The sequence below is a fragment of the Bubalus bubalis genome, chromosome 3 (genome assembly GCF_019923935.1).
Source record: "Bubalus bubalis isolate 160015118507 breed Murrah chromosome 3, NDDB_SH_1, whole genome shotgun sequence".
NCBI lineage: Eukaryota > Metazoa > Chordata > Mammalia > Artiodactyla > Bovidae > Bubalus > Bubalus bubalis.
In genome coordinates this window covers 138,192,649-138,215,999 of record NC_059159.1, presented here as the reverse complement: position 1 = coordinate 138,215,999, position 23,351 = coordinate 138,192,649, and the positions used below count along the sequence as shown (strand labels likewise).

The 23,351-nt window shown below is 38.6% G+C and overlaps 1 protein-coding gene across 14 annotated transcripts in view; it reads left to right on the top strand.

Moving 5' to 3' along the window:
- The window catches only part of FRMD3 (FERM domain containing 3), a 380,275-nt gene that overhangs the window by 222,396 nt on the left and 134,528 nt on the right, over nucleotides 1–23,351 (top strand). For all 14 annotated transcript variants that reach the window (XM_044940217.2, XM_044940218.2, XM_044940224.2 and 11 more), the window contains one exon: nucleotides 15,140–15,182. In XM_044940217.2, the coding sequence (XP_044796152.1) occupies nucleotides 15,140–15,182 (43 nt within the window). The remainder of the gene's footprint in view (nucleotides 1–15,139; nucleotides 15,183–23,351) is intronic.

The following is a 23,351-nucleotide window of genomic DNA, read 5'->3' as shown; positions in this document are numbered from 1 at the left end:
AGCCAAAGCCTTTGACTGTGTGAATCACAATAAACTGTGGAAAATTCTGAAAGAGATGGGAATACCAGACCACCTGACCTGCCTCTTGAGAAACCTGTATTCAGGTCTGGAAGCAACAGTTAGAACTGGACATGGAACTGCAGACTGGTTCCAAATAGGAAAAGGAATACGTCAAGGCTGTATACTGTCACCCTGCTTATTTAACTTATATGCAGAGTACATCATGAGAAACACTGGACTGGAAGAAACACAAGCTGGAATCAAGATTGCTGGGAGAAATATCAATAACCTCAGATATGCAGATGACACCACCCTTATGGCAGAAAGTGAAGAAGAACTAAAGAGCCTCTTGATGAAAGCGAAAGAGGAGAGTGAAAAGGTTGGCTTAAAACTCAACATTCAGAAAACTAAGATCATGGCATCTGGTCCTATCACTTCATCGGAAATAGATAGGGAAACAGTGGAAACGGTGTCAGACTTTATTTTTGGGGCTCCAAAATCACTGCAGATGATGATTGCAGCCATGAAATTAAAAGACGCTTACTCCTTGGAAGGAAAGTTATGACTAGCCTAGACAGCATATTGAAAAGCAGAGACATTACTTTGCCAACAAAGGTCCATCTAGTCAAGGCTATGGTTTTTCCAGTGGTCATGTATGGATGTGAGAGTTGGACTGTGAAGAAGGCTGAGCACTGAAGAATTGATGCTTTTGAACTGCGGTGTTGCAGAAGAGTCTTGAGAGTCCCTTGGACTGCAAAGAGATCCAACCAATCCATCGTAAAGGAGATCAGCCCTGGGTGTTCTTTGGAAGGAATGATGCTAAAGTTGAAACTCCAATACTTTGGCCACTGATGCGAAGAACTGACTCATTGGAAAAGACCCTGATGCTGGGAAAGATTGAGGGCAGGAGGAGATGGGGACGACAGAGGTTGAGATGATTGGATGGCATCACCGACTCAATGGATATGGGTTTGGGTAGACTCCGGCAGTTGGTGATGGACAGGGAGGCCTGGCGTGCTGCAGTTCATGGGGTTGGAAAGAGTTGGACACAACTGAGCAACTGAACTGAACTGAAGAACAATTATATGCCAACAAAATGTACAACCTGAATAAATGGATAAATTCTTAGAAATGTGCAATTTTCCAACACTGAATCAGTACAAAATAGAAAATATGAACATACCAATTATCAATAATGAAAATGAATCAGTAATTAAGAAAAACCTCCTAACAAATACAAGTCCAGGACCAGATGGCTTCTCAGGAGAATTCTACAAAGCATTTAACACTTATTCTTCTCAAACTATTTCAAGAAATCGAGGAGGAAGGAATGTTTCTGAACTTATTCTCTGAGGCCAGCATCACCCTGATACCAAAACCAGACAAGGTCACCAGAAACAAGAAAATTACAGGCTAGTATCACTGATGAACACAGATGCAAAAATCCTCAACAAAATACTAGCAAATCAAATTCAACAATACATTAAAAGGATCATGTACCACAATCAAGTGGGCTTTATGCCAGGGATGCAAGGATTTTTCAGTATCTGTAAATCATTGTGATACATCACATTAATAAATTGAATAATAAAAATTATATGATCATCCTAATAGAAAGAATGCAGAAAAAGCTTTGATAAAAGTTCAATTCTATTTATGATAAAAACTCTTAAGAAAGGTGGTATATTGAGAACATACTTTACATAATAAAAGCCTTATATGACAAGCCCATAGCTAACATTGTACTCAGCAGTGAAAAGCTGAACACTTTTTCTTTAAGGGTAGGAACAACACATGGATACTCACTCTCACCACTTTTATTCAAGTCCTAAGCACATCAGTTGGACAAGAAAAAGAAATAAAAGCAAAGAAAAATGGTAAGGAAGAAGAAAAATGTCACTGAATGCAGATGACATGATACTATATATAGAGAATCCCAAAGGCACCACCAAAAAACTATTAGAACTAATAAATGAATTCTTTAAAATTGGAGGATACAAAATTAACATACAGAAATCTGGTGTGTTATTTTATACTAACAATAAACTATCAGAAAGAGAAATTAAGAAAAAAATCCAATTGACAATTGCATTGAACAGTATTAAATACAGAGAAAAAATTAAAAGCTAAAATACCTACACTCAGAAAACTAAGACATCAATGAAAGAAATTGACAACAATACAAACAAATGGAAAGTTATAGTGTTATCATGGATTAGAAGAACTGACATTGTTAAAATGACCATTCTTCCCAAGGTAATCTACAGATTCAGCACAGTCCCTATCAAAAAACAAATTACATTTTATACAGAATTAGAACAAGTAATTTTAAAATTTGTATAGAATCAAAAGACCCTGAATAGCTAAAATAATCTCAAGAAAGAACAAAGCTGGAGATATCATGTTCTAATTTCAAATTATATTATAAAGCTATAATAATCAAAACAGTATGGTACTGACATGAAAACAGACACATAGATCAATGGAACAGATTGGAGATCCCAGAAATAAACCCACATTTATATGGTAAATTAATCTATAACAAACGAGGCAACCATATACAATGGGTAAAATATAGACTCTTCAATAAATGGTATTGGGAAAATTAGCTACATGCAAAGGAATCAAACTCTCCTACTTTTTCACACCATACACAAAAATAAATTCAAAATGGATTAAAGACTTAAATGTAAGACCTGAAACCATAAAACTCCTAGAAGAAAACATAGGCAGTATGCTCTTTGGCATCAATCTGAGCAATATTTTTTGGATGTATCTCTTCAATCAAGGGAAACAAAAGCAAAAATAAACAAATGGGATTGTATTAAACTAAAAATTTTTTGCACAGTGAAGTAAACTGTCAGTGAAATGCAGCCTACTGAATTGGAGCATATGTTTGCAAAGATATCCAATAAGGAGATAATATCCAAGATATACAAAGAACTCATACAGCTCAACATCAGAAAAACAAACCAGATTAAAAAGTGAGCAGAGGACCTGAATAGACATCTTTCCAAGGAATGCATACAGATGGCCAACAGGCACATGAAAAGCTACTCAAAATCATTAATTATCAGAGAAATGCAAATTGAAACCACAGTGAGACATCACCTCACATCTGTCGAAATGACTGTAATCAAAAAGATAACAAACACAAATTGTTGGTGGGGATATGGAAGAAGGAATCTCATGCACTTTTGGTGGACATGTATACCGGTGCAGCCACTATGGAAAACACTAGAGATTCCTCAGAAAGTTAAAAGCGAGGTTGCCATATGATTCGACAATTTCACTTGTGGATATTTACTTAAAGAAAACAAAAACACTAATTTGAAAAGATATATATACTCCAGTGTTCATTGAAGCACTATTTACAGAAGCCAAGATATGAAAGCAACCTAAGTGTCCACCAACAGATGAATGGATAAAGATGTGATTTTATATATATATATAAAATTAAAAAATGAAATCTTGTCATTTGCAACAATATGGATGGATCTAAAAGGTATTAAGTTAAATGGAATTAGTCAGAGGAAGACAAATAGAACTTGATCTCACTTATTGTAGAATCTAAAAAACAAAACCAAAATAAACCCATAGATACAGAGAATGAACTAGTGTTTGCTAGAGAGGAGATGGTGGGAGGATGAGTGAAATAAATGAGGGAGATTAAGAGGTACAAACTTCTGGTTATAAAATAAACTATGGGAATATAATGTACAGTATGGAGAATATAGTTAATAATATTGCCATAAGTTTGTATGGTGACAGATGGTAACCAGACTTACCATGGTGATATTTTTGTAGTGTATAAAATTATTGAATCACTATGTTGTACACTTGAAATTTTTTAAAAATGCAGACAAAAAAATAAGTAGGGCTGGGAAATACCATGTTATCTCTGTTTGGTTAGAAAAAATGGGAAGATATCCAATGTAGGACAGTTTTTCTCCTCTGTAGTGGGAACCTCCTGGGTTTGATTCAGATGAAGATATAAATTAATTTGGGGAATAAGATTTAAGTGCCATAATTATAAAGAAAATCACTCACTAGAGACTTCCAGTGGCAAGAAATTTAGAGCTAAATGTACACAAGCAGGTTTGGAAGTAATTTTAAAGGCAGTTTTTAAGTTCAGCTGAGAATAGACTGCAATGTAAGTGTGAGTATAGTGTATAACTTAGTAAATAAAAGCAGTATAGATTAGGAAATGACAATTTAAAGTAGACATATTTCTTATTCATTTTTGCTCCAGCAGATAGATATCTTTCAAAGTTCAATTGTAATTATGTATTATATGGATGGAGGTAATAATGAGAGTGTCTTAGGCATCTTGGACTGCTGCAAGAAAACACCATAGACCAGGTGCTTAAGCAGGACATTTATTTCTCATAGTTCTAAGAGGCTGGATAGTCCAAGATCATGGTACTGATGGGTTTGTTTCCTGGTAAGAACTGTCTTTCTGGTTTGCAGACAGCTGCCTTCTCCTATGTCCTTACATGGTGGAGTGGAGTAGGAAGAGCTCAAGAGAGTTCTGGTCTTTCTTTGTTGTCTTATAAGGACACTAATCCAATCATGTGGGTTGTACTCTCATGACGTCTTTTGAACCTTATTACTTCCCAAAGGCCTTACCTCCAGAATCATCACGTTGGGGTTAGGGTTGGAGCATGTGAGTATAATGGGTGAGGGCACATTCAGTCCATAAGAAGGAGGAAGAGTTCTAGTGATCTATTGCTATGTAACAACTCTCTTCAAAACTTGCTGGTTTAAAACAGCACAGTTTTATTAAATTTCAGGATTTTGTGGGTCAGGAATTTGATTAGGGTTCAGCTGGATAATTCTGCTCTGCCTGGGGTTGTCTGGGCTCACTCAGCCGGTGGTTGGTATGGTCTGTGTCCAAGACATCTTCATTCATGTGCCTAGTGCTTCAGTGGGGGTGACTAGAAGGTGGGGCTTGGGGACCCCCTTCCTCTGCATGTGTTTTCAGGGCCTTTCCACATGGCTTTTCTAGCAGAGTGTTGGGACTTCTTACATAGGATCCAAGTACAAATGGAACCATTTACCAAATAAACTGTACAAAAACATTGGATTGATAAGTTTTGGACATGTTGAGTTGGGATGACTATGAGCTGTTCAGGCAGAGAGGTTTGCAGTATAGTTGAAAATATAGATCTGAATCTTAGGCCCTAAAATGAAATGGATCTAAAATTTAAAAAAATTTAGGTCACAGATGGAGATTTTGGGAGTCAATGAGCTCCTCACTATTTTAAAGCCCTGAAGAATAGATTGCAGTGTTAAGGGAGAGAGTATAAGTTGAGAGGAGAAACTGAAAGCTGAATAAATGTCCATATTTTAAAGGATGGTCCAGAAGGAGAAACCTGCAATGAAGACTAACCAGAAACATACAGAGAAGAAAGAATAGAATGAGGGGGGAGAGAGAGAGAGACATTTTAGAAGCATAGGTAGTTACAGAATTCATAAAAAGAAATGAACTGAAATCTCTGATATCAAGAAGAAGGAAGATTAGAGGACATTATTGCTCAAATGCTAAGAGATTTAACAACAGGAAGACTGGGTCAAATCCTGTCCCTGCCATCTGCTGTTTGTATGACTTTGACCTTAGCCTGTGCCTCAGTTTCTTTATCTGTGAAATGAGGATACTAAAAGCAACTGTGTCATAGGGTTGTTGTTTAAATGCATTAATCCATGTTATCAGTATATATAACTTAGCTTTTTACTATTCCATGCTTTAAAGAGTTTGGAAAGATCCATGAGTTCGACAATTAGGAGAATTTTGAACTTTAGAAAAGTTTGGTGATAGTATTGTTAAATTTATATGATATGACGGCAAGTGTTCCACAGTATGTAACTGGGTACTGATAATGGTAAAATCCATTGTAACAAACAGGAAAGAAGCCCATAATTTCCTTTATGATTGCATTTTGGTATTTTAATGTACTTTAAAATGCACATCAATAAACTTTTTTTTTTTACAAACTCTATTATATTTTCAGACCACTATTTGTTTTTTCTTGTACACTATGGATTTCTTGGATGTAGAGCAGAGGTTGGCACACAGGGTCAGGATGACACTCATCTGTTTTTGTAAATAAAGTTTTGTTGGAACACAGCTACTTCTATTCATTTCTGTGTTGTCTGTGGCTGCTTTTATGTTCCAATGGCAGAGTTGGAGTCCTGACAGAGACCATATGGATCACAAAGCTTAAAATAATTACAATCTGGTTCTTTATGTAAAAAAGGTGCTTTTGCTCTCCTGTTTCCTACAGTGTTTCTTCTCTTGGCAGTTACTTCTGTTTTGCTCATCCCTAGGAACCTAGAAAGCAAAAGCAGTTATGGATGGAGTGAAAAAACACCATTACAAAGCCATGGAGGCTTTTTTACATAGATTGACTTACAAAAGGACAATAACTTTTGAGTATACCTGATCTACAGATATTTTTGTTGCTGTAGATTTTACTGAAACTGGAGTGGAAGTCATTGTTACCAGGAGTGAAATGACTAAGGCCTAGGCTAACTTTCTTATCCAGGACACTGTTAAGGCTGCCTTCATTTTGATGGTATTCTTTTTTTCCCCAGCAAAGGGCTTAGAAATGGCATAAATTGGCTAGCTAACACAGGGACTGAGTTACTCTGGGGCTTTGTCCAGGTGGGATGTGAGAATCAGGCCATCTTTTCAGAGCAGATTTGGGATTTGGTTACTATTGAGGAGAAAAACAATCTCCTGTTTGGGAAGGTCTATTCATTATTGTTTAAAGCCCTATTGGTTATTTAACACATTTCTCTAGTCTACAGATTACTTTGGTGTAGAGAACCAAGGGTTTTGAGAAAAATAACAGAGAGGTGTGTAATTTATTCTGTAATCATAAACTGGGTCAGTTTCAACAGAAGCCCAAATTTGAAGATAGCTAACTTTTATATTGTTTACTTTTGGTAGCTTTTTAAAAAAATCTGCCAATTTGAAAATCAATCTACTCAGTCATAAATCACTAACTCATTCTTGCCATCTTTTTCTCCATATTTGCCAGAATTAGAAAGTATGAAAGAAATGTACCATTTCTATGATGAGAAAGAGAAAAATTATCTCTTAGAGCTAAATGCAGCAGTAAAATTAAAAAGAAAGAAATATTTGTTGGCAACATTCTCATCTGCTTCAATTCATAGTATACAAAATGTGAGAGCTAAAGGAATCGTAGATGTTCTGAAATCTGCTACCCCCAACCCAGAAGATAAGAACTGGCTTGAAATGTGGTCAGATTTTCAATGCTGAAAACAGTGCTAAATTGGGACCCTTCACAGGGAACTTGTAGGCTACTAGGGCTAAAGCCTAAGGTGAAAGGGATAAAAGAATTTGAGAATTCTTCTTGAAGAGAATTTCAAATACCATGGAGGGCAGTTTTGGCTGGAGAGTTAGGGAGGCTGTCTTAGGTTCGGTTCCTAGAAAGCAAATCCTGAGATTAAAAATTCCAGTTTTATTAGGAAATGTTCCCAGAAGGAGACTTGTAGGGGAGTAGGGAATTGGGACATTAAGAGAAGGAGGGTGTGCCAGGGTATGATGTTAGGCAGTCATAGAGAGAGAAACTTGGGCTCAGTTCCACAGAGGAGTTCAGGAAGAGTGTAGGTCATGTCTTTGAGTTGTCCTGCCCAAGGGAAGAGGGAGTATTTATCCTTCCACATCTGTCCTTAGTTGTTGTTGTTCAGATACTCAGTTGTGTCTGACTCTTTGTGACCCCATGAACAGCAACATGGCAGGCTTCCCTGTCCTTCACTATCTCCTGGAGTTTGCTCAGACTCATGTCCATTGAGTCAGTGATGCCATCCAACCATCTCGTCCTCTGTTGCCCCCTTCTCCTCCTGCCTTCCATCTTTCCCAGCATCAGGGCCTTTTCCAATGAGTCAGCTCTTTGCATCAGGTGGCCAAAGTATTGGAGCTTCAGCATCAGTCCTTCCAATGGATATTCAGGGTTGATTTCCTTTAGGATGGACTGGTTTGATCTCCTTGCAGTCCACGGGACTCTTGAGAGTCTTCTCCAGAACCACACTTCAAAAGCATCCATTATTAGTTATGAGCTGACTTGCTGTGGGATGGTGGAGGTGGGCGTGTGTGGGATAGTCATTCTTCACCCTGCAATGGATTCCAGTAACCTGAGGGCAGCCTTCTTTAAAAAAAAAAAAAAGTTAACTGCTGTATAACTAAAGGGAAAGGGAACCTGGGCTGAGCCTTCAGATACTCTTCCTGTAGACATCTTCCTAATACCTTCGAATCATGCTAAGGATGCCTCCTCTGGTTCATCTTTCTGTCGAAGCTCAGTAAGTAGAATCAATGATTGGGTATTACCTTCCTTAGTCTTTGAAATTTTTATTCTAAATAAGATTTGAGGAAATGAAGGTTTCAGCCACAAATTCAGATATTTGGTTGGCAGGTTTTCGTTGCTTCCTCTCTCTAGGAATATCAGTTTTCAGCAAGGAAACAGACTTTAAAAGATCACATATATTCTAAGTAGCAATTGAAGGGAAAATAGCAATGTGATAAATGTTCTAAGCCTTACATCTAATTACCAAGCATACCACAACATGGTTGTTATTTTCTCATGGGCGTGTAATCCATCTGTACATGCAATCTCAGCAGGAGATGTTGGTATAGTACAGACTATATCATTGTCCAACTCCTACCTCTAAAAGGAAGAATGAAAAAGTGAAGGCGAATTATCTGTTTATGTAGCACAGAAGGCAGGTGGGGTGGGAAGGGAGAGAAGAAAGTGACAAATATGGTCTCACCGAGAGGGCCCATGTCACCAACTTAAGAATCTCTCTCAGTGAACGGGAGGAAGATTGGAGGGAACAGCTGGTGTTTATTCAGCCTTCACTATGATCCAAACTCTGTTCTTAGAGCTTCTAAGTGAGTTAACCCACTTAAACCTCATATGATGCTATAACTGAGGAAACAGAGGAACCTGATGGAGGTCACACCACTCACTATTAAGTGGCAGAGCTGGCTTCTGAATCCAGGCCTGCTGGCTCTTGAGTCAACCCTGGGTTCCTGGCTAGATTTGGCATTGGCCTGTTATGTATGAGATTCTTCCTCTTGAGTCTAAACTACATGAAATCCACTTTTATTCTCTGGATGATGTTGTTTGGTTCTTGTCTGACTCTTTGCAACCCTATGGACTGTAGCCCGTCAGGTTCCTTTGTGCATGGGATTCCCCAGGTGAGAATACTGGGGAGGGTTGCCATTTCCTTCTCCAGTGGATCTTCCCAACCCAGGAATCGAACCCATGTCTCCAGCAAGTCTCCTGCATTGCAGGCGAATTCTTTACTGTGAACCATTTTCTGGATAGAGTTTAGCTATTTCTTTTCAACTGATTTTTAAATAGACATGTACTGTACAAATGCATGTGAAAATTTAAGTTAAAGCTTCATGGAAGTTGTGGTTTCATGGTTTTCTTTGACTGACAACCCTAAATTCCTGTTCTCTCCCTGTAACCCACCTCACTGGATCAGTTTAGTATCATTTCAGATGTTTAAAAATACATTTAGATGCTTGTTAAGTCTTCTTTGAAAATATATGGTACTATTTTGTACTTTTTATTTTAAAAAGAGAACACATTAATCATATGATACTATAGTTCAGCTGCTGCTGCTAAGTCGCTTCAGTCGTGTGTGACTCTGCGCAACCCCATGGACAGCAGCCCACCAGGCTCCTCCGTCCATGGGATTTTCCAGGCAAGAATACTGGAGTGGGGTGCCAGTGTCTTCTCCAATCATAGTTCAGAGGGTCTCGAATTGTCTTGGTTTATGGCTTGGTTTAGTAATTATTTCATGGTGCTCTAGGTCAAAAGAATATTTAACAGTTCCATCTAGAGAGAGAGAGATCCAAACAACTTAATAAGTATTTATGTCCTAACATAGCCATTATGGCCTTAGTAGCCATTCAAAACATTACACACGTGAAAATAGTATCCAGTTCATTCTTAACCATAATTACCTACTAACCGGCAGTATGTACCTGTTGGACACTTCATGGCTCTCAAACACTGGGATCAGATCAGACACTGCCACACTCGTTCCCTGTTCCACACCAAATTCCTAATTTGCACAGGACTTGTTTCTTTTTATTTTTTTATCACAGCAACCACAGGAAACCCAACTTTGGAAAAAGTATGACATTAAAAGGAATTTAGTGGGTGCTAATATTGGGACTGTGGACCTCCTTGAGCTCAGGGTTTGCACGGAGTCCAGCAGATGTCTATTGTGGCTGTGCTTCCCTGTGCACAATTTGGGGACTAACTCTGGTCATGGTTATAAATTTTGCAGTTCACTTTTTTCATCCTATACTCTGCCTTGGGGATTCAACCATGTTGCATATAAAGATCTACTTCCTAGAAAAGACTGCCACAGAATCTCCCAGATTTTATTTACCCATTTTCCTGATTATGGCTATTAATGTTATTTCTAATATTTTGTAATTTTATATAATATTGCAGTGAAAATCCTTGTTTCATTCCTCTTCATTCACATGGCCAAATTAGAGTGAAGGAATTGCTAGGCCATGGGCCAGTCAGGTTTTTAAATTTTAGTGAAAGTGTTAGTCACTCAGTTGTATCTGACTCTATGATCCCATGGACGGTAGCCCGGCAGGATCCTCTGTCCATGGAATTCTCCAGGCAAGAATACTAGAGTGGAGAGCCATTCCCTTCTCCAGGGGATCTTCCCGATCCAGGGATCAAACCCAGGTCTCCCGATCTAGGGATGGAACCCAGGCAGATTCTTTACCATGAGTCAGCATGGAAGCCTTTAAACTTCAGTGCATACCAATAAATTGAGCATGACCCTCTTTGAAGAAATGATTCCCTAAAATTCCTTAAAGCATGATTACTTCTAGCTTATTTTTCTTAGAACTCTATACCCTATGACTATCCTATTGGGGAAGAATAGTTGTTTTGGAAATGTATGTAGTAGTTAAATTTTAGACAAAGGTAATTGAGAAACAAGGGCAGGATATGAGTAGGCTGAGAGGAAGAGGGGAGAAGGCAATGGCACCCCACTCCAGTACTCTTGCCTGGAAAATCCCATGGACGGAGGAGCCTGGTGGGCTGCAGTCCATGGGGTCGCTAAGAGTCGGACATGACTGAGTAACTTCACTTTCACTTTTCACTTTCATGCATTGGAGAAGGAAATGGCAACCCACTCCAGTGTTCTTGCCTGGAGAATCCCAGGGACGGGGGAGCCTGGTGGGCTGCCATCTATGGGGTCGCACAGAGTCGGACACGACTGAAGCGACTTAGCAGTGGCAGCAGAGGAAGAGGAAGATAGGAGCTGATCAGAAACTGCTGGGCATATTATGTAGGACAATGAGAAGGCCAGATCATTTATAGTAAATAATTTATGTAGACCACAGATGGTAAATACCTCACAGGCAGGCCTTAAATGTTCCCTCCCCTTCCATGGGAGACATAGCCAATCCATCATGAATGGCAGACATAACCAATCCATCATGACACTCATTCTCCCCAAACCTTCACCCAATCTTGAGTTCTCCTCACAACTCTGGGAGATTACCATCAACTTTTGTGAGCACACAAAATGAAATTTGCCTGTCATCCCTGGAGGCAGTGAGATGGTAGGAAGATAGGTTGAAATTAGGCAGAGAAGGGCTAAGGAGTTTAAAGAATGCCCAGCAAGGAGCATGTGGATAACTTATTTACATTTCAGACTCTGTTGACAAAATGACTGTATCCTCCTCTGTGAAACGATAGCAGTAGGTATTGATCTCAGGCTGCTATTATTTGTTTTCGTGCCTTAGTTCTAAATTATGCTATGTATTTATTTCTAGAAAAGTAATTAAATCACCAGAGGCCCCTTTTATTATTCTTTTCATGTGTCCCATATATCAAAAAATATGGTCTCCCAATTAAACTGTACTTATTAAATAACAATGACAATTTCAATGCAAACAAGCATTCACTGAATATTTTTCACATGACACGCACTGTTTAAGCAACTTACATTTATTAATTTTTAAAATCTTCACAACAAACTTACAAGGTAGGTACAATTACTATTCTCATTTTATAGTTGTAAAACAGAGACAAAAAGTAAACATTTTGTAGCTAGTAAGTGGTATAATCAATACCTTTCTCATTGTTCAATTTTAACTGTGTAAAGTCCAAGCATAATTTCTGATTAGAAGGAGATAACCAAAAGTACAGTGGTGGTTTCCAAGGGCTGGGAGAAAGGGGGAAATGAAAGTTAATGTTTAATAGGTATAGAGTTTAAATTTTACAAGATGAAAAGAATTCTAGAGATGGATGGTGGTGATGGTAGCACACCACTGTAAGTGTGTTTAATACGCCAAACTGTACACTTAAAAATGGTTAGGATGGTGAATTTTATGTTATGTATGCATGCGTGCATGCCAACTTGATTCAGTCATGACTGACTCTTTGTGACCCTATGGACTGTAGCCCACCAGGCTCCTTTGTTGGGATTCTACAGGGTAGAATACTGGAATGGCTTGCCACACCCTCCTCCAGGGGGATCTTCCTGATCTGGGGATCTTCCCGATCCAGGGATTGAATCCACATCTCTTATGTCTCCCATACTGGCAGGCATATTCTTTACCACTAGCAGCACCTGGGAAGGCCCATGTTATGTATCAGTTCAGTTCAGTCGCTCAGTCATGTCCGACTCTTTGCAACCTCATGGACTGCAGCACGCCAGGCTTCCCTGCCCATCACCAACTCCCAGAGTTTACTCAAATTCATGTCCATCAAGTCAGTGATACCATCCAACCATCTCATCCTCTGTCATCCCCTTCTCCTCCTGCCTTCAGTCTTTCCCAGCATCAGGGTCTTTTCCAATGAGTTGGTTCTTCACATCAGATGGCCAAAGTATTGGAGTTTCAGCTTCAGCATCAGTCCTTCCAATGGATATTCAGGACTGATTTCGTTTAGGACAGACTGGTTGGATCTCCTTGCAGTACAAGAGACTAAAGAGTCTTCTCCAACACCACAGTTCAAAAGCATCAATTCTTTGGTGCTCAACTTTCTTTATAGTCTGGCTCTCACATCCATACATGACTACTGTAAAAACCATAGCTTTGACTAGATGGACCTTTGTTGGCAAAGTAATGTCTCTGCTTTTGAATATGCTGTCTAGGTTGGTCATAGCTTTTCTTTCAAGGAGCAGGCTTCTTTTAATTTCATGGCTGCAGTCACCATCTGCAGTGATTTTGGAACCCAAGAAAAAAAAGTCTCTCGCTGTTTCCATTGTTTCCCCATCTATTTGCCATGAAGTGATGGGACCAGATGTTATGTATATTTTACCACAAAAAATAAGGGAAAAAGGAGTTAACCAGGGTTCCCAACATAGGTTGGTGGGATTCTGGCCAGAAACAAAGAAATTTGCTATATCAGTTTGATTGTGCAACAGCTCATGGATGAATGCATGGTTTTCTGGAAGATTCTTCATTTAGAAGAATTAGATTTAAATAGACTCTGTTGGAGAGGGAGAGGGTGGGAAGATTTGGGAGAATGGCATTGAAACATGTATAATATCATGTATGAAACGAGTTGCCAGTCCAGGTTCGATGCACGATACTGGATGCTTGGGGCTGGTGCACTGGGACAACCCAGAGGGATGGTATGGGGAGGGAGGAGGGAGGAGGGTTCAGGATGGGGAACACATGTATACCTGTGGCGGATTCATTTCGATATTTGGCAAAACTAATACAATATTGTAAAGTTTAAAAATAAAATTAAAAAATTAAAAAAAAATAGCCAGGAGACCCCATTTTTCTTTAAAGAATGCAAAGATCTGAAACCCTAGACTGGAACCTGATGACTGGACACTCAATTCTCTAGTTCCTAGGAAGGTAGGGAGTGTTCAGCGAGGAGAATAATACATTTTAGAGTGAACTGGCCAGTGGGGAAGCCACAAGTCCAAGGTTAAGGGCCTCTGCACTAGTATTGCATAGAAAGCTGGCGTCACCATTTCTTTACTTTGCCATTTCTTTGGCAAGTTCTTTAACATCCCAGGCCCCAGATTTCTTGTCTGTAAATGGGGTAGTAATGATGGCTTATGGAAACTCTGGCACTTAGTGAACCCTCAACAATACTAGCTCATAATTCAACTTCATGGCTATGTATTTACATCAAACAATAGGGATAATACAGAATCCTGAGGCTTACTGGATCCTGCAAATGAGATAAACTGAGGTGTAAGTGCTTGACTGATGGTAAGTTTCCTCCTCTTCTTTTGTCTCCAGTATCTAGCAGAGAGAGGGTGCCCCATAAGTGAGGACTCCCCAACATCTTGATGGATACTCAGTGGCACCCCTCTTACCATCTATCTATCTAAACTTCTGGTGTATAAAGTGATGCTTCCTGATATTCCTTAAGCAGCTTCAAGGGCATCATGTTTGGTAACATCAGAGGCTGCCGTGGTGTTGGCATGTCAAAGTGACCTTCACTCATGGTGTGGAGAGAGCTGGTTGCTGGGTCCAGCATTGTGTCTGCTTAAAATACTTATCGGTAACATGATTCTGAGCTATTCAGGATTTGGGGCTTCTTTGTTTTGTGTTGCAGCTGATTTTTCTTCTTGATGACCTCAGGCCTCTGAAATAAGATGTTTAAAATAATTTGTTCCTCCCTACTGTGAAGGAAGAACTGCCTCTGTGTGTGACAGGGCTAATGGTGGCTTGCCCCACTGTTAACTTGAAAGGATGGTCCTGGACTGTGACTCTTAGAGGTCACGGATGTCAAAGTCTTTAGCCATCTGTGGCTTGCCCAGAGCGATGGAGCTCAAAGAATCACCTAGGAGCCAACTAGAGCCACTGGAACATCCCATTTAAGTGCATATTTTCTCCCTTGTCCTTCTCTCCTAGCAACTGTATGACTCAAATACTACTCAAAGTATTAATTCTCTGTAATTTATACACTTGCCTGTGATATTATTATTGCCCAGTTGCTCATGTTGATCTTCAGAGGGTGGAACCCCAAGGAATATCTATGGGGAACCGAGGCTGTACTTTGGAAAAAGAATGTCTTTATTAAGTTCCTTTTATTAAGTATGCATCACATGGTCCAGCCATTTGACCCACAATCTCTGCTTTTTTTCTCCCCAGCACTGGCTTGAACCTAACAAGTCCATCTCCAAGCAAATGAAATGTAAGTGTCAATCTGTGGGTTCACTTTTGCTATGAAATGTCCAATGATAGATTCTGTTTCTTTACAGAGTTTCTCCTGCCAAGAAAGAAATGGATGAAGTTAAAGATCTGGGGGTGGGGGGACTTCTCCCTCCCCATGAGCTGTGTAACTTCTCCTCTCTTATTTGCTGGCCTTGGTGCTCCCCATGGTCACTATTCCTAGAGGCCTGTGTCTCTCCCCCTCCCCACCATCTTACCCTCATGTTTCACGTTCGAACAGGGGCACAGGTGCCTAGTTCCCTTTTGATTGTGGGGTTTGCTAGTAAATGGTTCAGGGTGGAAAGTCAGTGTTGTGGGGGGATGGGAAGATAGGCAGGTGTATTTTGAAATTAAAATCTTGCTGATAACGTTAATGAAGATTGAAGTATTCTTGTCCACCCCTCAAGCTCCTCAATATACTTTCCTGAGTAATGTTTTCAAGCTCTGGTGTTGTGACCTGCCTCCCCGCCTCCCCCGATGAACTCTTGGAAAAGTTGGCTTGGGAAACATCTCTGTAGTGCATAGAATATCTGGTCATCCACTTGGGGGTATTGTGAATAGGTGTTGACTGCTGGTCCTGGGTGGCATGATGTTTTGTCCTGGTCACCTGTGCCAGGCTGTAGTCAACCTGCTTTTATTTATGGTTTAGAGGAGAACTTCTGAAATGCACCTCAGAAATTCATTGCCTGCCCTGAAGTCCGTTTATCCCTTCATGTCAACTTTCCCAGGGCTCTAAAATGTGGGTGATAAATCAGTTTCTCATCAGAGATCAGGTTAGCACGTATTAGGTCACTAGTCATCATTCAAGGGAGTCTTTTCTTTTTTAAATATGAAGAAATTATTTGAGGCAAGGTTTTTAAGTAAGAGAAGGAAGAAACTGAATTATGATGGCAAACTGGTAACCAACATATCTATTCCTTAACTCTTTCCTTTTACCCTCCTGCCCTATCCCTTTTCTGTCCTCACTCAGACCTCTGTCTCTTCCCTTTCTTCTCCTTTCACTCAAGAATAGACTCTGTCTGGCCAGTGCAGGACTCACAGTCAGCCGGGCTGTTCAGGCTAGCACCCAGAGCTGCTGTGGGCGAATGATGCTGCAGAGAGAGGGCAAGAAAGAGGTGCAGGCAAGGGGCAGCAACACATGGAAAGTTCAGAGAAGTCAGCCCCTTGAGGTGAGGCTGGAATAGAGTTGGGACAAGCATCCAAGATTAAGTAGCAGGACACAGGTACCAGGGAGCTCTGTATAGAATGACATGCAGGCTAATGAGAATAAACTAATTTATCTGAGAAAAAAACTAGCTGATCCTTGGCTCTTATCCCTTAACTACTTGATCGCTTAAAGTTTTAATATTGTTTTTATATATTTAAGAGTATTTAGGCAAATTTCCAGTAAAGTTATTTTTAGTAAATGGTTCTTTGACTTTGGTTCTTAAATGTCATAAAATAGTTTCCTTAAGCCACACACATTTTTAAAATATAACATCTATAAAGTAAGATGTATTTCAACACTTAATAGAAGAGAAAAATTTTAATTTGTGAAGATTTTTCTGCTTAAGAGCTTTGTGTCTACAATTAGTAAATTTGAACAACCAACTCAGAATATATAATGTTTTGTAAAAATAGTTTCAAGATTGACATATGACTACTGGCTGGTTTTAATCTAACGACAAATAGAATCTGAATCTGGAAAAATAATTGTGTAAAATTCAATTTCTAACCAGACATGGTGACTCACTGATTCTAGGAACTAGCAAGGTTCTTACCTGAAGGCTAAGGGTCTGACCGGTTACCTGGTCCTCTGTTGTATTGTTAAGAACATTAGCAGACAAAAAATTATGTAATTTTTCTCAAGATCACAAGGCTAGTTTTGTGATGGTTGATGATGTCTTTTAGTATCAAGAATTTATTGTTTTCTTATACATATGTCCTAGTCACTATAATGTAAATTAGGGAAAAATTTAAACTAAGGCATATAGACTGTTAACCCAGAAAAATTGGGTCCAACAAATCCATGGAACTCATCCATGAATTTATCAATGGATCTGGTTGCAGAACCCCAGGCAGCTTCCTCTTTGGTTGTTGTTCAGTCGTTAAGTTGTGTTCAACTTTTGCAACCTCATGGACTGCAGCACACCAGGCTTCCCTGTCCTTCACTATTCCTGGAGTGTGCTCAAATTCACATCCATTGAGTCAGTGATGCTATCTAACCATCTCATCCTCTGCCTCCCTCTTTTCCTTTTGCCTTCAATCTTTCCCAGCACCAGGGTCTATTCCAGTGAGTCAGCTCTTCACATCAGGTGGCCAAAGTATTGGAGCTTCAGCATCAGTCCTTTCAAAGAATATTCAGGCTTGATTTCTTTTAGGATTGACTGATTTGATCTTACTTTGGTTGTGGAGATGCAGTTTATATTCTGACTGCCTTTGAAGAGGCAGTAAGAGTAATTCCTTGGGTGAAGAATTTACTCCATTCCCATGTCACTCATCAGTGATAACCAGCTTTCCAGGCCTTTGCCCTGACCTCATTAAGATCCCTCAGACTATGTGGATTACCAGAGTAGGCAGAAGACCAGCTCTCCTGATGAATAAACTTTCTACAAAATCGTTATTATATCTTACTAGTATTTTTAAAAATAATTTTTTGATAGTATCATGCTTGTGGTTTTTCTAGCAGTTCAGAAAAGTTTAACTGTTTCCTTTCTCTTCTTCCTTATATCTCCATGCTTAATCCAAAGAGATAACTATTACTAACAATATTTATATATCCTTCAGGGAATTTTTCTTGACATATAAATTCCCCCAACTTATATAAGGCCTTTTGTAAACAAAAATGAGATCAGTCTCTATATATAGCTCTTCACCTTATCATTTTCTGAATAATTTTAGAGTTTTTAAATAAAAATGAGTGATTGATGATTAGTTTCATTTAAAAAATGGTTTTTGGGAACTCCTTGGTGGTTCAGTGGTTAGGACACTGAGCTTCCAATGCAGGGAAGATGAGTTCCATCCCTGGACAGGGAACTAAGATCCTGCATGCTGTGTGGAGCAGGTAAAAAACAAATAAACACAAAATTTAAAATGGTTTTCTGATATTTAATTGTATACATCTATGTGATTTACTTATTAATGAACATCAGCATTGTTTATAGTCTTTTCCTATTATAAATTATGCTGTAGTAAACATGCTTATATGTATATTCTTGTATATTGTCCATCTGTACTAGAATTTCCTAAAAATAGAATTGTTGGATCAAAAAGAATATACATTTACTCTTTCCTTAGAGATAAATACCCATTCAAAGAGCTTATAGTAATTTACTTCTCTACGGTTACATGAGAGTTCTTATTTCCCCCAAATCTTGTTAAAAATAAGTATTATCAAAAAAAAAAAAAAGTATTATCAAACTTACTTTTATGGTGACCTCAAATCCTGGTGGGCTGCCGTCTATGGGGTCGCACAGAGTCGGACACGACTGAGGTGACTTAGCAGAAGCAAATCTATTAGGAAAGTGAAATCTTTAATTTAAAAAACTGGACAGTTATTAATTATAAATTTTAAAATTGAGAAACTTCTTAAACTAGTCTTATTTCTCCTCTGAACTTAGGAGTTACTTTAAATTTGGTTTTTTAAATGAATACATGGTAAAACTGGCTTTGTTTTATTCTATAGTGCTGTGAATTTTTAACACACAGATTTGTGCAGCCATCTCCACAGTCAGGATACAGAGCACATCTCTCCAAAAACCTTACTTTTGTGGTCCCTTTGTAGTTATTCTCCACTCCCTGAACAAATAACAACCTCTGATCTATTCTCTGTCAATATAGTTTGTATCTTTTGAGAATGTCACAGAATTGAGTCATACAGTTTGTAATCTTTTGAAACTGGCTACTTTAACTCAGCATTAATAACTCAAATTCATCCAAGTTCCTGTATTTACCAATACATGATACAGAAAATTAATGAGAATAGTTGGTCTTTGAAAAGATCAAGAAAAATTGATGAACCTCTAGCAAGACTCATGAAGAAAAAAAGACACAAACTACCAATATCAGGAACGAAAGAGGAGATGTCACTACAGACCCCACAGAACAACTCTAGGTATGTAAATTTGACCAGTTCCTCAAAACCCACAAATTACCAAAGCTCACCCAATATGAAATACAAAATGTGAGTAGTTTTACAATTAAGGATACTAGATTTAAAACCTTCCTGAAAGAAAATCTTCTGCCCACTTGCTGCTATTTTTGATGCTGCCTGAACCCCTTTTCTTGCTCTTCAGGCCTTAACTAGGAGCTTCTAAGTTTGTGCTGATGTCCAGGTATCTCTGAGTTCTGTCCAGGGGACACAGAAGAGAATATGTGATGATCTCAACACTGGTGTGCTGATCCTTTTAATTCTTGTCTTTGTTTCCAATCTTCCTGATACTGTTTACTTTCCAGAGACCTCAGATAGCTGCTGCACTGTATTCTGTCCAGGTTTTATAGCTGTGTCAATACAAGAAACAGGATGGGGTGTAATCAGTCCATACTGCCCAGAACTGAAATTTTAAAGTCAACTTTTAATCATTCCTTGTGTATTAGGTAAGAATTTAGATAGGCTTTATAATTTACTTGGGACACGTTGAAGGATTATCTTTCTCATTTCCCTTTTCTATCATTGTATCCATAGGTACAAATGTGGAGTGAGCTGGTGGTTATTTTTTTCTTTCTAAACTACTCAGATAATAGACTGCCTGTAAGCAAAGTATTAAATGAAGTGCTTATTTTGAATGTTTGGTTTTCAGAGTCCTTGCTTTCCATGCAGGAATGTACAAGAGTCCTTGTATTTCCATGCTATGTAATACACACTGACTCTTTTCACTTCAAACCTACTAGCTTTTAGCCTTGTCCCCATGACTATGGAATGTAGCCCAATGTGTATATATGTAGAGACACACATCAAGAGGACAAAAATTGTATGTCCTATAGGATCTATATAATCACACAAATTATACAAGCATGTAAAGGTTTTAAAAAGTTATTATGACTCAGAAGTATGGAAGTGAAGTGCAAGTTGCTCAGTCATGTCCAGCTCTTTGCAAACCTATAGACTAATAAAGTCCATGGAATTCTCCAGGCCAGAGAGGGTAGCCTTTCCCTTCTCCAGGCAGAAGTATGGAAATGGAACCTTATTTCCCCATGACTGAATTCCACTTGCTGTGTACCCCTATCTCCTCTGGAAAGTTTAACCTTGTTACTTCAGGGTAACTCAGGATCTGCCAGTTTAATATTTGATCTCTTTCAGCAAATTGCTTAGTGAATTCATAATTTAAATATGAAAATGCATACCCTATGTTGTCCTTCTCCACAAAACAGTATCACGTGGCACGAGAAGCAAACTTAGCATCCATCATGGCTGCAAGGGTGATGTCTCTCAAGCCCAGAATCCTCTGAGTCCTGCAGGACTCTTGTGTCTTATGTGATTTGGCCTCTGGTTGCTGGCACCACTCCCACTGCATCCTCTCTGGATGCAGTGGTGCCACTAGAGTATGTGCTGGCATGTGCTCTGAGACCCCTGGCTCCTGCCATGGTCTTGACCTGCATGGCTATGGACTCTGCCCCCTGTGGTCCCCGCTGCATGTCTCTTTCACTGGTTGCATCTCAGCACATCCATACTTACCACTGGGACAAGCCGACATTGCTTAGCCTCTTCCATGCCGTGCTTCAGCCTCAGGGTTGAAACTTGGCACACTATCTAAGGCTCACTGCTTAAACACATCATGCTGCCATTTCCTTGGTGTGCTCCAAAGTTCCAAAGCATCACTTCCCCTAAACTCTGGGATTTCTTGGTCTTGCCCCTACCCTTCACTCTGTTAGCCAAGCCTAGGGTGCTGAGGGATCTGAATTCCTTCTCAGAGCTCCATAAAGCATCTTAACCTTGGTTATGTCCTCTCTGGATCTCTTCAGGTTCTCCACCTGCCTTTCTTCCCTACCCCTTTCCAACAACTAATATAGCTTTTAACATTCGATATAAGATTAACGTTCTAATACAGTAGCTTTTTTATATACAAGCAGTAACAGTTTCTCAAATGTAATAAAAAAGAAGTGCTATTATTTATAATAGCAATAACAAGTAAAAACATAAATTTCTTATAAATGTGTAAGATCTATATAAATGTATGAAATTTTACTGTGGAGTTACTGTAGATAAGAGAGCTCAATAAATGCAGACTTCTCATGTTTCAGGTTAATATTAATGAAATCAATTTGTCACATATTAATATGTACATTCAATAATTTTTCACATCACAATTTCAATCAGGTTCTCTATGGCATTTAACAAATTGATTCTAAGGCTCATTTGCAAAATAAAATGCTCAAAAGTACCCAATAAATATGCAAAAAAGAACAATGAACAATGATGGAGTGCTTGTTCTATTAGATAGCAAATCAAGGCCTATGAGCTATAGTATTTAAAAGAGGCCTCATGATAGACTCATATAGTAATTAAGATAGAGTTAGGAATAGGAAAAGAATCAGTAGAACAGAGGAAAACAGTCCCATTATGTTTGGAAATATAGGTTGTAAGAAAGATTATATTTCATATCAGAGATATAAAGATTCAAGGTATAATTTTAGGGTTGCGTGTTCACTTGGGGGAAAAAAAACTAAAGCCATCCTTCACATCATGCATGGGATTAATAACAAATGAATTCAAAAGCTAAATACATTTAATCATTTATAAGAAGTTTAGATAAAAATTTAGGAGTATTTTATTTTTTGGTAATACTTTATTTTTTGGCCTTGTTAGAGGATGTCGGACATGACTTAGCAACTACACAACAACAGAGGGTTATACAATAAGCAAGTGATTTGCTATTAATCTATTAAAATAGAGAAGGATAATTGAAAAAATTGTGATATTTCAATTGCTAAGCATCAAAGATTATGATAAAACTAACACTATTGAAGAGACTGTCCTTTTCCCATTGAGTATTTTCGAGTCCTTTGTCATAAACTAATTGGCTGTATATGAGTGGATTTATTTTATGGCTCTCTCTTCTGTTCCATTGATCCATGTGTCTGTTTTCATGCAAATACCATATGATTTTGATTATTATAGCTTTGCAATAGAGTTTAAAATCAGGGAGCATAATGCCTTCAACTTTGTTCTCCTGTCTCAAGATTTTTTGGGGGGTGGGTATTTGGGGTCTTTTGCCGCCCTATACAAATTTTAAGATTAAACATTTTCTGTTAAAAAATGCCATTGGAATTTTGATAGGAATCGCATTGGATCTCTAGATTGTTTTGGGTAGTATGGATATTTTAACAATATTAATTTTTCTAATCTATGAGCACAGAATATCTATTTATTTGTGTCACCTTCAACTTTTTTCCTTAATGTCATGTAGTTTTCAGTATACAAGTCTTTCACTTGCTTGATTAAATTTATTCCTAGGTGTTTTATTCTTTTGATACAACTATAAATGGGATTGTTTTCTTAATATCCATTTCCAGTAGTTTGTTATTAATTTATAGAATCACAACAGATTTTTCTGTATTGATTTTGTATCCTGCAACACAAATGAATTCATTCATTAGTTCTAATAGTTTTTTGGTGGAGTCTTCAGGGTTTTCTCTATATAATATCATGTCACCTGAATGTAATGACAGTTGTACTTCTTCCTTTCCAACTTGGATGCCTTTTATTATTTTGCTTGCCTAATTAGTGTTGTAGGACTTCTAATACTATGTCAAATAAAAGTTATAAGAGGGGGCATCCCTGTCTCATTCCTGATCTAGAAGGAAGAGCTTTCAGCATTTCACTGTTGAATATACTAGCTGTTGTTGCTGTTCAGTTGCTAAGTTGTGTCCAATTCTTTGCAAACCCATGGACTGCAGCACGCCAGGCTTCCTTGTCCCTCACTGTCTCCCAAAGTTTGCTCAAACTCATGTCCACTGAGTCAGTGAAGCCATCCAGCCATCTCATCCTGTCACCCCCTTATCCTCCTGCCCTCAATCTGTCCCAGCTTCAGAGTCTTTTCCAATGTGTCAGCTCTTCACATCAGGTGGCCAAAGTATTGGAGCTTTAGCATCAGTCCTTTCAATGAATATTCAGGGTTGATTTCCTTTAGGATTAACTGGTTTGATCTCCTTGCTGTCCAAGGGCCTCTCAAGA